Here is a 15,472-nt window from a genome sequence, read left to right on the forward strand (position 1 = left end):
CTTGCCCGGCCTTCCGCCCGCCCCTCGGCGGGAGGGGCCGGCCCGCGCGGGCAGTTGGTGAGGGCGTAGCAGCCGCTGCGGCGGAGGCGGGAAGGTGGCGTGGAGTGGCTGTGCCGATCGGGGCTGCCGGCGGAGCAGAGCACGATGTGACTCCGCGGGAAGATGAAGCCGAGCGCTGCCGAGCCCGCCGACAAAGGAGCGCGTCCCCGTAAGCGGCGGGGGGCTGTGGGCAGCGCGGGGGAGCTGCCGCCGTTCGGGCCTTTCTCAGGCGGTGCCGCCATCCCGGCTGGAGCTGTGAGGCGCCGCCGCCGCCGCCTCGTGCCGGGCTTGGGCCCCGGGCTGGCGCTGGAGCGGGGGCGGCTGGAAGGCCCTCGTGTGTGACGGGAGTTACTCGTACGAGCGTGCCCCTGGTGTGTGGGACATGGCCGGGCCGCCGCTGGGCCAGCTGCTCCCCCCGGGCTCCTCTGGTGTCTGTGTGGAGGGCTCCTTAGGCCCAGGGTGTGAGAACGCACCCCCTTTGCGGGAGAGACTCTTCGTTGCTGTTGCAGTCCTGTTAATGCGCTCCAAACTTTTGATTATCCCTGAGAGGTTTAATCTGCGTGCTCCAATATTAATTCCAGTGTTTAGAGTGTTAATTTTTAAACGGTACTGGCGCGTGTGTGGTGACACTGTATTTAGTCGGTGATCATTACAGAATTTTCCTTGCACACTTGCTTATCATCCATCTTTTCTGTTTAGATTCTGGATCAGTTGCATCAATCTCCTAATTTTCTTATTTTTCTAGATTTTTTTGTCTTCCAGATCCTACAAAACTGAGTGCTGTTCATCTATTATTTACTGTGCTCATAAGCCCTAGAGGATTTTGCAGCACGAGTAGTGGTTCTGCTCCCTTTCCTACCTGGGACTCCTTCAGGGAGGGAAGGAATCAATCCCTTGCGAAGGGACTGTTTTGCATGTTGCCTTTTTGTCTCCAGAAGAGGCCTGCTCACTTCCTGTGGCAGCTCTCATTGTCTTGAGCTTCTCCAAAAGAGAAACAACTAGGATTAGGCAAGGGAGGAAGAAAAACCAGTGTCAAACCAATATGTGTAACTGTGCTTTGAGCAACGTGGTCTAGTGAAAGGTGTCCCTTTATGGCAGGAAGGTTGAAATTAGATGATCTCTAAGGTCCCTTCCAGCCCAAGCCTTTCTATGGAAGCTTGCTCCATCCATTTCCATAATTCAGGAATTTTCCCTTTCAGAAATAAAACCAAAGTCCAGTTCTGTTTAAAATGCCTATTTGGTTTTTGTTTTTTTTCTTTCCCCAGAGGATGCAATTCAAGCAAAACCAGAAAAGATAAGATCTTCCCTGAAGAATGTGAAGAAAGACACGGCAAAACCGGAGAAACTCAAATTTAAGCCGCTCACTGGGAAAGTGTTTTACCTCGATATCCCATCAAATGTGATCTCTGAAAAGTTAGGAAAGGACCTCAAAGAGCTGGGAGGGGTAAGTTAATAATAGAGACTTATATGAACGTAGAAGGAAATGTGCACATGTGGAATGCCTTTTTTGTGTTCTTTGTAACTGCATTTTAATGTTACTTGTAGTTACCTGAGATGGTGTCTTATTTTTCTATCTTTGTCTTAAACTTTAATCCGAATAAGGAGCTTATCAACAAACTATTCTGTGGGTTTTCAAGAGGAGCTGCTTTCCTGATTGAAACAAAAGTTCTTATTAGGCAGTTTTGTTTTCAGTTGATTATTCACCTGGCTTAAGATTTTATCCAAATTCATAAGGTTTCGTTGTTCAAGGTGATTTTTCTTCTGCTGCTTCTGACTGTATTGACATGTTTACATGTTACAACTCACAGTGTTCAGCTGAACCTGAAAGAGACTAAAGGAAGATTTTTGTATCTGTTTTCTATAAGTCAGCAGCTTCACTAACAATGTTTTGCACAGGGTATCTTAGTGACTGTTTTTGAATACTCTTAAACAATAAATTTTATAAGCACCTTAATAATTTTTTCCTAATTCTTCTTTCTGTATGGAGGGAACTCTTTGATACAAGCAAGTACAGAATACTTGTGTGGAGGGCACTTAGAAGTGCCTCTTTCTGTATATCCTGTTTCTGTAAAAGATCCATAGAGCAGAATTTAAATGCACACTTTCAAGCTGTGTGATTTGTGCTTTCCACAGTGATGACTGGAAAAGAGGAAAATACCTCAAACTGTACAATCTGAAATGAAATAGCGAGGCACTTGGCTGTTGGTCACACTGTAGTTGGCAGTGAAAGAGACTGAAGGAGCAAAGTGGAGGAGTAAACTCAGAATGATGACATTTTTATATTGCTGAGTATGAGAATGTGAATCTACTTGAGACCTTACCTTTTTGACAAACGTTATGGACACTGTAGGTGTGAAACATGATAGCTATCCTGAAATTTTAGTTTTACTGCTGGTCCTAAACTCAGTAAATTTATGGCTTCTTGAAGACTGTAAATCCCATTTGCAAACACCTGTCTTTAAGTTTTGCTGAACACTTCTGTGTAATTTCTTTTACATAAAATTAGAGAGTTGTTTTCCTTTAATATGTTATTCCTTAATGGAGTGTTTGCATTCTTGTAATTGTAAAGTATTACAGGTAGGTAGTATAAAATTGTAATAATCAGAACAAAGCAAAGCTCTTTTAATAGTTATTACAAAATTAATAAATTTAAATTACAAATTAGAATTTGTGACTGGTAAGATGCTAGTATAACTTAATTGTCATTGTTATCCAGATATGTAGAAAATATTTTCTTGTTAACTCAGTGTTTTTGAATTTAATTGTTTTAGAAGTTTTATCACTTTCCTTTAAAATAGTCAATGTAAAATTGAGTTACCGATCTATTGTCCTGAAAAAATTACTTGTTTTATATCTTTATATTTAGAGAGTGGAGAGTTTTCTTAGTAAAGATATCAACTATCTGGTGACTAATAAAAAGGAGGCAAAATTTGCACCAACTCTTGGCCAGATTTCTCCTGTTCCTAGCCCAGAATCTGCACCTAATGGAGGAAATGGTTCACCTCATCCTAGCAGCCGAAAAGATCGACATGATGGCAGTTCATTCAAGATAGCAGATACAGTAAGTTTCTTAGTAATAATACTGCAAATCAGGTGCAATCCATGGGATATGCTCCTACAGTTGTTCTCTGATTTTGTTTCCTAAAGGTGGCAGCAATTCCTTGGGTGAATAGGGATTTTTCTTTGAAACATTATTTTAAATTTATTCAGGCTAACTTGTTAAACTTAACTAACTCAAAATAATTCAGCAAATTTGTTGGAACTTGTTTTAAAAAGGATCAATTTTTGCAAATAAGAGTATACTCAAATATGTTTTAATTTACTCTTTCTGACTTACAGCACTGATGTCATGTTTGACAGCTGGATCAGGCATGTGACGACATCCAGTGATTCCTGTCTCTTTAGCAACACAGCCTGTTAAAATTTGGCTGATTTGATGTTGTTAATGCTGATATCTGCAGAAATGCTCTCTGATAGTAGTAGGAATAAAATTGAGCATTATGAATATTAAGTTTTTCTTACCTCTTTCTTAGGGAATCACATTAATTGCAACAGTTAGTATCTGAATTTATGCAGGTTTATGTGAAGTTTCTTACATGGGCAAGTCTTGTGTCCTTTCAAAATACAGTTGAAAATCATTAACTGTACTATATATATGGTTCTTGTTTAGAAACATGACCAGTCTGCAGGCTGGTCTTTGTGTTGCATGGGAGAGGTCACCTTATTTTGCAAACAGCCTGGGTAGGTAAAGGCAGCTCATTATGAATGAACAGCAAAAAGTGGAAAAAGGAAATGCAGTGGTGATTGAAAAGCACGGGATAAGACAGAGGCTGTGATTATATTAATGAATATAATTTTCACAAGCCCAGCTGATGAAACCTCATCTTTTAGTGTGTCACTGGCTGCTTATTCCCACCATGTGCTTTGTTCCAGCACTAACATTGCAGTGGCCTTCTTTGGCTGAAAATGATTACTTGTTGGGGTCTTCTTGGTTTTGGGTTTTTTCCTTTTCACTGTATCAACCATAATCCTGTGAGAAAGATACACATTATTGAAAAATTAGCAGTAGAGTGAGCAAAAGGAGACCCTTGTAGCTAATGTGTATTTGTTAAGAGCAATGTGAATTATCTCTCCTCACTACAAATGTGTTTCTGTTTTAATGTAGGTACGTATGAGCAGAGGAAAGTCCTTGGTTGAAAAGGCAATCAAAGAACAGGTAAGCCAAATAATCAGCAAACTTGTGCTTCAGAACTTTGGTGGTTTGTTTTTCTAGAAAACAAGCAGTTGCATAAGTGGCCTTAGTGGTTCTAGAGAGAAGTCAGTCATGGAATACTCAGGCAGAAGTTGAGGGATTGTCCTAAGTGAAGTGTCAGGTATGTTATCGGGCTACTTCTGAAGAATTGAAAGTCTGTGGAGTTTTAGGAAAAGTAGTTAAAAAACATTTGTTAGGATTGCTAATGTAACTAACATTTGAGAGGTGCTCATGAAGTTAACGTATATATTCACAGTCTTCGGATCTTGCTGTAAAATGTGACCATAAAGAACAGTTTTGGTTTTCTGAAGGTTAAATGTATTCTTTTGATGGTGAGGTGCTGTAATACAGAGAGAGACAGAAGAGGAGTCTAGGAGAGTGGTATTCTTTTGGCTAGAAGCAAAGCACCTTAATTTTAATTGCAGCTTTCATATAATATGTTATATTTTAATTATTTTAAGTAATTACTATGCATTGTTTAAGATTATTAATGTAGTTTATTGCTTGCAGGACTTAATCCCCTCTGGTAGTATACTATCCAATGCTTTGAGTTGGGGAGTGAAGATACTTCATATTGATGGTAAATATTTTTGCTGACTTCAATGTGTAACATTCATTTAATGGCTTTTGTTGAATTTAAAATATTAGAAGTTATGTCAAACATGCAAAAATTGAGCCAACTGAGTATAATTCTCCCACTTTTTGCCAGATGTTAAGAATTGCATTGAACAAAAGAAAAGGGAGCTCTATCTAATCAAAAGAGCAGGCAGTTCTTCTAAAGATGTGGTAAGTGCCTTTCTGCCATTTATAAAAATGCCATTTGTTTTGTTAGCTAAGAAAACACAAAGTACTGAGGACTGCCTACTGTGAAGCTTGTGGATTTTATTTTAATGAAGCTATTGCTCATTTCCAGTTTTTCACAGACTAGTATGTCTTGTGAATTGATTTAAAAACCATCTTGGATAATACAAAGTATATGCTGTATATTTCAACATTATTTAAAAATAACTTTATTAGTAGCATTGATTCTATAGTGTGTAGAGCTGTGCTCTTACAAAGGGTATCTGAGAGTCAGAAGTGCTGAAGTGTCTGAAATTTCCATTCTGCAGGCCTCAGAAGTAATTATTAAGATGTATTGTTGTTTTAGTATGTTGTAGATGGCAGCTAAGTTGCCTTGTATAATTTTCCCTGTGACACAGTGATTAGAAATTCTTTCATTTTGATGGGCTATTTTGAAAAATCATAGTTATGTTTCCTGGAGAAGCTGTCTCTATAAGGAATCTGCAACTCTTTCTTCACAGAGAACGAGCATAAAGCATCTTGAAGCTAATTTGCCAAGTATGTGGAGTTGGCAGAAAGGGAAAATCTCCTTTTCTCAGGTTTTAGTCTATGATGTAGTTAGACAGTAAAGCTTGTGGCTCTTGTGTGCTCCACCTGCAGTTGCTCTGTAATTTGCACAATTGTCTGGTTTAGCCACGGGGCCTGATAAATAAACAGAACCAAACTACCCAGCATGTGTTATATTGTTTTGGAATGTAATATTGGCTAGTCCTTGAGGCCTCATAAAATCCTCTGCCAAATCATCACTGTGTACATGGATAGCAGGTGAGGATTTTTTGCAAATAGTATAAAATGAGTTTATACTTTTACGAGAATCAATTATATTTAACAGCTGATACTTGAATGTAACTTCACTTTTTTCTGAAGACAAAATTATTCTTCTGCATTTTAGTCTTCATTGCTAAAAATAATAAAAGATGCAGCCTGTGTAAACCCATTCAAATGAAAACAATTGTTTTAATTGGAAATACTTGCTGTTCTGCAGGTTTTGGTGGCATTTTGCAGCTTGCAGTTAATTAGGATTTACAAAGTGTTGTAAAAATGTTACCTGTACTAAAGACTGAACTTTCAGCAATGGCAAGGTATTTTCAGGTGGAGGGAGTAAATGTATAAATTTACCTGTGTTTCTTTGTTTTGACTTGATTTTAGAAAAAAATAAATTGAGGCATTTGAAGGAGAGCACTTTCTTTTCAGTGTAGCAAGAGATATTTCTTTGGGAAACATGTTGTCTTGTTTCAAAGTACTAATGAGTTTAGTTTCCTTTAAAATTCATCTTGGGTGTATGAGGTCATAATAACACAGGGAGACTCTCATAACTTAAATTATCTACAGCTAAATCTTCAAGTACAGTGCAGAATAATACAGTGATTTTACACCATCTCTCTTTTTTCAATAGGGAAAACACGTTACTGCTCCAAAGTCAAAAAGTAAGTACTGCAACAATTATAGAGGTTTTTGGCTTGATTTATTTTCTGAATGCTCAGAAATGTGCTACAGTTCTTCTGTGGTCAAATGTGGTGCTGTACTCCAATTTGTATGTCCAAGAAAAGCATGTAGAGAAACTTCATGGAAATCAAGTTTGTCAAAACCTGTACATAATGAGTCCTAAAATAAAGTCTGCTTATTTATTACTGGAGCAACTTGATACATGATGAAAAGTATTTCCCTATTGATTTCCTTTTCTCCTCCTTTGAGCAGGTAGACTGAAAAGTCCATTTATCAGGGTGGAAGATAGGAGTTGGTAAGTGTTCTCTACATGCATTTAGTAATGTGGTTCTCCAACTGAGTAATACAGAATTACTTGAGGAAGTGTGTCCTTAAATCTCAATTCCTTTCAACTTCCTGACTTCAGATGTCAAGAGTACTGAAAATGACATACAAATGCCTTTAGCTGCCAAATGAAATTGAGCAAGTAGAAGTATAATAGGGAATATTTGCAGTAAGGTGAAGGAAGCGGCAAGTTAACAGGTAACTCCAGTTTGTAGATGATGAGAATGGATTCTTTGGGTTACATCCTACCAAGGAATGAAAGGGAATCATGAACCTTTACATCTTTCCTTAGATCCAAATCTTGTAATGCAAAACTTTGCATACTGAATTCCACTCCTTTAGTTCCAGCTCAATTACATTCATCTCCTGCTGAGACTCTTTAGATGTAAGGAAAGTGAAGATGTTAGTTAAAATAATAAATTGAAACTAGGTTTAATTTCCTGTTCAATCATTTCTTTTTAGAAGGAAAAATTAAAGGTTATTAATCTGATTTCAATATCCACTCATAAGAGGTCTGATACTTTCAGCCTTGAAAAGTTTCACATCTTTCTGGTCCTGTAATCAGTCTTTGTTGTGTAAGAAAATGCCAGTTAGCCAGAAGTTGAGAGAACAATGAATTGTAAAAAAAGTTTGGTTCTGCACAGCATAATTTGCACTTTTAAATTCCTAAGTAACTTCTGAGTTATGGTGTTGTTTATAAGCACTAAATTCTTTGACCTGATTTATCTGACAGTTTCCTGTTTTAAAAAAAAATCATCTAAACCTGGTTATACACTGTGGATTGGCAATAGGTATGAGGGACGTGGGGATAGTGGGGAGAACTGGACCAACAGAATTGTAAGGATAAGAAATTCATATATAAATATATGTGAATTTCATAATGTAGTGAAAACACTTGAAACACTTCTAAATATTTATGTAATGTTTTTTAATATTGGTGCAACATAAGTAACAGTTCAGAAGCAGAAGATGATGCTTCACTGGTGTATTATGTTTTCCAGACTTGCTCTTGTAGTTTTGCCTGGGTAGCTTTTAATAGTAATGTGGGGACAAAAATCATACTGAACTCTGCCATCAGCATTTCAGTCAACTGATTATTCAGTATGTCAATTTTTGACATGTCCTATTTTGGAAGTCTTTAATCTGTTCAGAGCACTGGTGTGGTTGCTAGTTCTGCTATCTCTGAATGTACAGAGTGGTGTACAGGAATATTGTTTTTCTGTAAAAGGTCTATTTTAATATTCTGAATGGTGAATTGAATTTTTTTTTAAGAAAATGCTAAAATAAATTTTAAAAGCATTGGATGTTGGTCACTACTGTAGCTACTTCTCAGGAGCGCAAATGCAGTGTTGTCCAAATTGTTCTTGGGTTTATTGGTTACCCAACTCACAACAACTAATAGGCACACATGTCATATCCCAAGGAATGTGTAAGACAGCTCTGGAAACTGAAGGAAAGTATCAAGGAAGAAATGAATGACTTATTCTAAGATATGTATCTGTTTAGCATTCTCTATATGTCGTATGTAAAAGAGAAACACTTGTTCAGTATTTTGGACCTGGAGTAATGTATGCAGTGAAGCCCTTTTTCCATTTTTGATGGTTCTCATGCACTTGTTTTGTGTTAATGCAGCCAGTACCGACCGTTTTATCTGCAGTTACTGAGTTTTCCATTTCTGAACTATTGTGTTCCAAAGCCATATAGTCCATTTGAGGTGGATAAGAAGTATCCTGGTCAAAAGCAAACTCAGTCTAAGGAAAGGTTTGTTGAAAATTTTATTTTATTGAGGTGTGGGTAGAGGAGAGATTTGTTCTCTGAATTATTCCATGACTAAAAAAATTTGTGTTCTAAAATAATTTCTCAACTTCTAATTTTCTGTGCTATGTAATACTATTAGACTATTAACCATGTCTCATCAATGTATCTACTGCACTGTTGGTGTCTTTCTATCTGTACCCTCTTTATCCTGTCTTTAGTCCTTTTTTTGGGCACACAGATGCATACATCCAAAAATGTGGCCTTTTCCTTTCACTGTGGGTCAGCATAAGAGATTTCTTTCCTTTCTCCCACTGGTTTCTTCTTTGTCCTCATCTTGGATGCTGTTCAGTAAATATTTCACAGGAAGTGGGTTTCTTAAGACTTCTTTTGTATTTGTCCATATAGTGCTGAAATAAGCAGTTGAACTTTTTAAAGCAGTGCTATTCAATCACAGTGCCTACCCATTGTTTATAAAGACTCTTGATAATTCAATATATTGTTATATTGATATATTGTTGATAATTCATAGAAATTAGATAGACTGCTAATACAGCTTCAGCTCTTCAAAGATGAAAAGTGGATGCCAGCTTCCCAGTGGAATTGCAGCTGGCTTTACAGCAAGTGTTTATGTAATACATTTTGGCATGCAGGCCTGATTTGAGCGCTGCAGATGCAATTCGAACTTCAGCAAATCAATTTTATGATTTGAAACTATTTAAGAGTCATAATTAACTGGGTTTTGTGAATCAGTGGGGTTTTAAAATTTTTTAATACCTGCTTTTTTCATTGACTTCTAAAATTGATTCATGTGAGAGATGAACTATGTTTATGTGGAGGGTAGCTTTGCTGTATGTGGAACTTTCTGTATTTAGTAAGTTGCTGCTTTTCTGTCCTTGTGGCTGGAGACTTACTGTGCTGTGATACCTGTTTTCTTTATGAAGTGGCTTCTCCGCAGTTCTGTCCAGTCTTGACAGTAACACAGTGCTGGAGGTTTCAGCTGATATTGCTGTGGTGCTTTTTTTTCCTGTTTTTTTTTTTAATTGCAAAGAAGATAGCAGTATGAAAAGAGAAAAAACCATATATTGCAGGGGTTACTGCTGTATTAATAAGGCAATTTCTGATTGTGTCTCTTCAGAGTATGTTGGAAAAGCCCATTCTTTTTAAGGCATAAAAAACCCAAAAAGGTAGTTTCTGTTTGGATGGATTAAGGAACATGATATATTAAAAAAATCAGGATTTATATTTGAATAAATATTCCTAATTAATACTTCACGTGGGCACATACCAAAGAGATGTTTAGGTGGGAGAATGTTTCATACTCAGCAGGTGAATGTGACCAATGTCAGTTTTGGGGGCAGGGGAAATGTTCACTTGTTTTGTCTTTACCTGGAAGAAAAACTTGTTGAAGCAAAGTTGTTAGTTCTGCTTGCTTCTGCATTGGGCAAGACCTGCAGACTTATTCAGTCTTCAGATGATGCATTCTATTGCTTCAGTCCTGCTTGCCTGGTTCTCGCTGAGTTTTGCTGTTTCCAGAGGGAAGGTGTGAAGGCTGGTGTAACAGTTAACAGTTAAAGCACACTTTAGAGTTCCCTGGCCTGGGGAACCCAAGAACTGCTGGGGCAGGATGTTAACAATACTTTGCTGTGCTTTGTAAGCTAGAGATTTTTCACAACAGATTTTTAGATGTAGTCCTGAGCTTACATCTATGCAGATACTTGGTAAAATCTGTCTGTGGTTTTTGGCTAAACAGGGAGATGGAACTATTCCTTCAAAGTCAAGGGAAGTAGAGTTTGATGACTTTGCTTTACTGCTGACATGTCAACTGTAGGTGGTTTAATAGTCGATTGCAGCAAGCAGTAGCTCTTCCCAGATGGGGATTCTGAGGATCCTGGGGCAGCTGTTGAAAATCTCTTCATATTTTAATGTCCAGGCAGAACTTTAGGTTCGTTTTTTTGCATTCTCATTTAGCCTTTACCTAGAAAAACAGGACAAAATGGCATTTGGTCAGCATATTCTAATTATGTACAACCAACAGTAGGTGTTAAAATCTTAAAATCTTTTTTTTTTTTTTTTTGCTTTTTCTAGTTTGTGTTTTATCAGCTGTGCACAGAGACTTCTAAATGTCCTTTTAACTTTTGTTTAGCAACTTTGTATTATTTATTCTGAGTGAATGGTAGTAGTATGTCTATACTAACCTGGATGTTCTATGCTTACATATAATTCCACTGGGTCTGCCTGTCTTCTTGCAGTAAATGTTTCTGGGTTTTGTTTGTTTGATTTTAAATCGAACTATAACTCTTCAGATTTTTTGAAGCGTTGACTAAAATAATGTAAATAGTTTAAGGGAAAATAAAGGTTTGTTTTGGGAGTGGTTTTTTTAAGTGGGTAAAAATGAACCTACTGTGAGGGGCAAGTTGAGCACTCAGTTCCGTGTTTAAGACTCATTAATATTCTCTTAACAGAAACAAAATAAACAGTGACAAGGATTGTGGAATGCCTGCTCAATTTCCTCAGAAGGACAAAAAAAGGAGAGGATATTGTGAATGTTGTGGGAAGAAATATGAAGATCTGCAAACAGTATGTGAAATGTCAAGTATATGCTTTGATACCATCATATCTCTTCAATGTGGTATCACCAGAAGTTTCTCTGTAATTTTTTAATTTTAAAATATTTTTCTGAATAATCAGCAAATTAGTATTTTTTCCTATGTTAGAAGCAGCAATTAAGAATTAAAACCTATCTCTGACAGCTGTAGGCACTAGTAATTCATGCTTTAGAGATGCTGGTAGTAAACTAATGGTATTTACTTGCTCCTTGTTGTGCTGTGGATTTGTTTATTGATATCTGTAATGTTAGATTTATTTCATGTTTTTTCTTTATTGCAGCATCTTGAAAGTGAGCGGCACCGAAATTTTGCACAAAGCACACAGTATAAAGTTGTTGATGATATAATCTCAAAGTTAGCTTATGAGTTTGTTGCATACAAAGATGATGAGACAGGAAAAATAAAAAGGTGAGTTACATATTGTAAATTCTAAAGACTCTGTGAGTCAGGACACTGAACATAATGATAGTTTTGAAATTCTTGATCTGAATAGAACAGGATAAATTCATATTTTCAAGGCTGAAATAAATTATGGAAATTTTCTGTGAGGTTGTTTGTGGCAAATCAGTTCTGTAGAGCAAAACTCAGGAAAAAAAATTAAAAGTGCAGATGACATTAGAGAAAGTTGAGACTGAAAGTTGCCAGAAGTTGATCTACTTATGTTCAGCTCCTGTAACACAAAATCTGCTGTACTGAAATATTGCTAACAAAGACAGCAATGTCTGGACATCTTGTTCTGAATGCTTTGTCTAAGGACAGCATATTTGTTCAATCTGGTCTCCTTACCTGTGGAAAAACTTCCTACCTGTACTCTAAACCTCTCTGCTTTTGTGCTGCGTGTGGAGGACAGAGAAAGCAAAGTTCCCTTCTTTGTGCTCAAGAGCTTAAAAGGGCGAGAAAGGCTTGTTTGGTGTCTTGGGCTGTAGGCACCAGGGTCTTTGTTATGTGAAGCAGTAACACTGTTCAAGGTTGCTCTGATTGTTTGGAAGTGAGTCAGGAGATAAGGAATAACTTTCTTGTTTATTTCTTCATTACTTGCTTTTTTTTTAATAAATATGTTCTTAATGAAATCAAAGGAAATGCAAATAGAATCAAACAAGTGATAGACTAATGAAAGCAAGCCTTTATTTCTTTTGTGGTTTCAAAATACTCAAAGTTGTTAGGCTTGAAATCCTGTCAAGAAAATCATATTAATTTTGTGTGTAAATATCATAGAACATTTGCAAGTATTTATAGTAATTGCATTATATTAATTTACTTCTTTTGTTCTTAATGCCACTGTAAATTGAGATTTTCTGAAGTACTAGACTACATTGTGTGTTTTTAAAGCAATGTCATGAGCTGTAGAAATCAGTAAGAAAACATCAAAACTATAAGGCAGTCTGCTTGTGTAGAAATAGCATGTTGCTACCCTGAATGTATCTTTCCTTGAGGAGTCAAAACAAAAGCCCCTTTGTCAGTTCAGCTGCTTTTAAAGAATCAGTTGTATATCAAGTTACGTTGCATGGGGATTTTTATGTTTGCTAATATTTTTAAACAATTTCATTGTAGGACAAAATGTAGCACAGGATGTTTTTCTCCTATTATTGGAAAGATAACCAGACCAGATGAGCTGAAAGAGCGACTGAAAAGGCAACGCATTGCTTTGAAAACTTACTCCTGGAAGGATACTGCAATGCAGGCTCTCAAACTGGATTGCCAGACTGCAGAAGTACAACCAAATTCTGTGCCAATACCTGCCCCTGTTTCTGCATCTGTCTGTTCAGTTCTTTATTCTCACCCATCACAACCTTCAGAACTAAAAAGTAAATTCAGAATTAATAATGAAAATAATAAGACTGATTGCTCCTGTGCTGTGAAGTTACCAGAGACTGTTGTATCACCAAATTCCATCCAACCACCCCTTCAGAAAAGTGACAAAGTGTACACAGAGAACTTGTCTCAAGCTTCTGAGCTGTTCAGCAAGGAAATACTGGAACCAGATGAAAGTAAAAAGAAGGTACAGTGTTTTCAGGAAGGAATGGACACTTACAATTCTCATACCCAAGTTACAGATTTTAGTGAAAAAGACAAAAACTTACTGCAGCAAAAACGAAAATTAAATAATTCAGTAGTTCTACCAGCAAAGTGTTTGAAAAAAGCAGATGCCAATCCTACATTTGTCAAGAAACATCACAATGTATGTGATAATCATCAACAAATGCAGCACAATGTCGTTCTGGAGGCTGAGGTATCTGATCCTGCTGTGAACAAAGAACTTAATGCATCAGCTGCCAGCACTGCCCACAGTTCACCGTCTGGAAAGCTGCACAGAAAAGTGAAGCTTAATTTGAGGAAGAATAAAAGAGAAACTCAAAAACAGAAAGTGGAGTTACGAGTAAAGAATTCAGATGGACTGTCTGTTCCTGAAGAGAAGAGAAGCACTTGTAGCTCATCACTGCAGACCCTATTGGAGTTATTTCAGACAAGTGAAAGAAACTCAGAATTTGGAGGTTTTTCAGGTTACACTGAGAACAAATGTTCAATGAACATAAATGATACATGTGAAGGGCAGAATGCGAATGTTTTGTGGTCATTATTTTCCTCTTCATCCTCATCCCCATTTTTTGGATTTTAATACTGGTTTATTTAATATAATGATTTTTAAATTGACTTGAAAACTTAAGATTCTATTCATGAAGACTTGAATTGCTGTATTATATGTACAGATTATTTGGTTTTCAAGTTTTTTAATGTAAAAGCTTCTGTATATGTAAATAAGAAAAATAAAACTGTGTTTGGCTTTGGTCATGTGTTTTGGGTTTTTTTTTTAAAGGTACTGCTTTATTGTGTCTGGTAAAAGCCTCTGACCCCACATTTGGATTAAATGAATTTCTAGGTAAAGCATGATGCTGCTGCATTTAGATAGAGTGCTTTCCTAAACTCTATAAAAACTATGATGCATTCCAAGTAACCACATTAAAAATAACTGGATGTTCCACTGTAAGTAGTCCGTTACTCACGGATTGCTGATCTTTTGCTGGCATTTCGTTGCTTCCCTTTTCTGTTTCTTCTGCTGCTTTAATAGAGACACAGTAAAAAAGATGTATTACATTCTTTGACTACTCTGATGTATTATTATTATTAAATTAAAACTACTTCTATTGTGTGTTTCAGCTAGTAAGAAAGCAGTTAGATGCGTGTGTTTTCATTGGGGGAAAACAAGAAATCAACAGGACAGGTAGGTTTCTGAGCGACTTGGGTCATTTGTGTGATTTTTCTTTCAGAGTAGCCAGCCTGTGGGATTGACTTTACTCCTAAACTCAGAACACAAGTGAGAGTTGGGAAGACTTTTTTTTAATAATGCACATCTTTACCAGAGCTGATTTCTTTCAAAATTTCCATATCTGTAAATCATGAGAGGCCACAAATACAAAATTACAAGAGACAAAGCTTTATTAATACATGTAGAGTGCCTTAAGGTCATATAAGCGATCTCAACCACAGAAATTACTTTCATTAATTTTTGCATAAATTACTTGTTTGCATTTTCATCTTTTGCCCATTTAATATTTTCAAATTCAGTGCTTTTACAGTTAAAGTGCTTTAATGTTGCAGGCTATTGTATGTCCTTTATAGGCTGTTTTCTGTGAGGGGTGGGTAAAGCTGCCTAAAGTGCAGGAATCGGTGAGGAAAATTATAAAAAATATTTCTTTTATAGGGGATATGAATTGAAAGCTTAATGACAATAGCTGCTTAGGGTGTTACTGTCACCTTTAAAGGTGACATCCCTTATTCCTCTGTTAATGTAATTGCATGTACAGTCTGTGAGGACTGCTTTTGGCTTCTCCAACTTACTGGTCACTTCTGGCTTGATTTATAGTTAATTCTGATCTGGATTCACATCCAGAAAATATAGAAAGCCACTACAGAAATGGGCAAAATTAACATTTTAAAGAGGACTTGATCTTGAATGCACTGATCTGTATTTATTTTTTGCCTGCGAATTACCAGTATATAGTACTCTAGGACTGGGACTGGAAAGTAAAAGATTGAAGCAGCTACTTTGTTCTTCATTTTGAATGACACTTTAGTGATTGCTTTCTGGTTCAGTGAGTTCAATATATTTTAGGAACAAGTGTTGTGACTGTTTTTCTTCTATTGAGATAATTTTGTTCAGTTGGAGGGTTTTTTTGTTGGGTTTTTTGGTTGGTTTTTTTTGTTTTTT

General features: G+C 36.8%; 1 protein-coding gene across 1 annotated transcript; it reads left to right on the forward strand.

Annotated features, from left to right (window-relative positions):
* Positions 1-53: 53 nt before the first annotated feature.
* On the forward strand, positions 54-14,051 carry DBF4 (DBF4 zinc finger). Its single transcript, XM_059489034.1, has 12 exons — positions 54-208; positions 1,305-1,483; positions 2,906-3,100; positions 4,205-4,255; positions 4,802-4,871; positions 5,001-5,077; positions 6,528-6,558; positions 6,830-6,872; positions 8,534-8,662; positions 11,122-11,236; positions 11,546-11,673; positions 12,817-14,051. The coding sequence occupies exons 1-12, from the start codon at positions 163-165 to the stop codon at positions 13,880-13,882; spliced, it is 2,130 nt and encodes a 709-aa protein (XP_059345017.1). The 5' UTR covers positions 54-162; the 3' UTR covers positions 13,883-14,051.
* Positions 14,052-15,472: the final 1,421 nt, after the last annotated feature.

This window comes from Ammospiza nelsoni, chromosome 1 (assembly GCF_027579445.1).
Source record: "Ammospiza nelsoni isolate bAmmNel1 chromosome 1, bAmmNel1.pri, whole genome shotgun sequence".
Classification (NCBI taxonomy): domain Eukaryota; kingdom Metazoa; phylum Chordata; class Aves; order Passeriformes; family Passerellidae; genus Ammospiza; species Ammospiza nelsoni.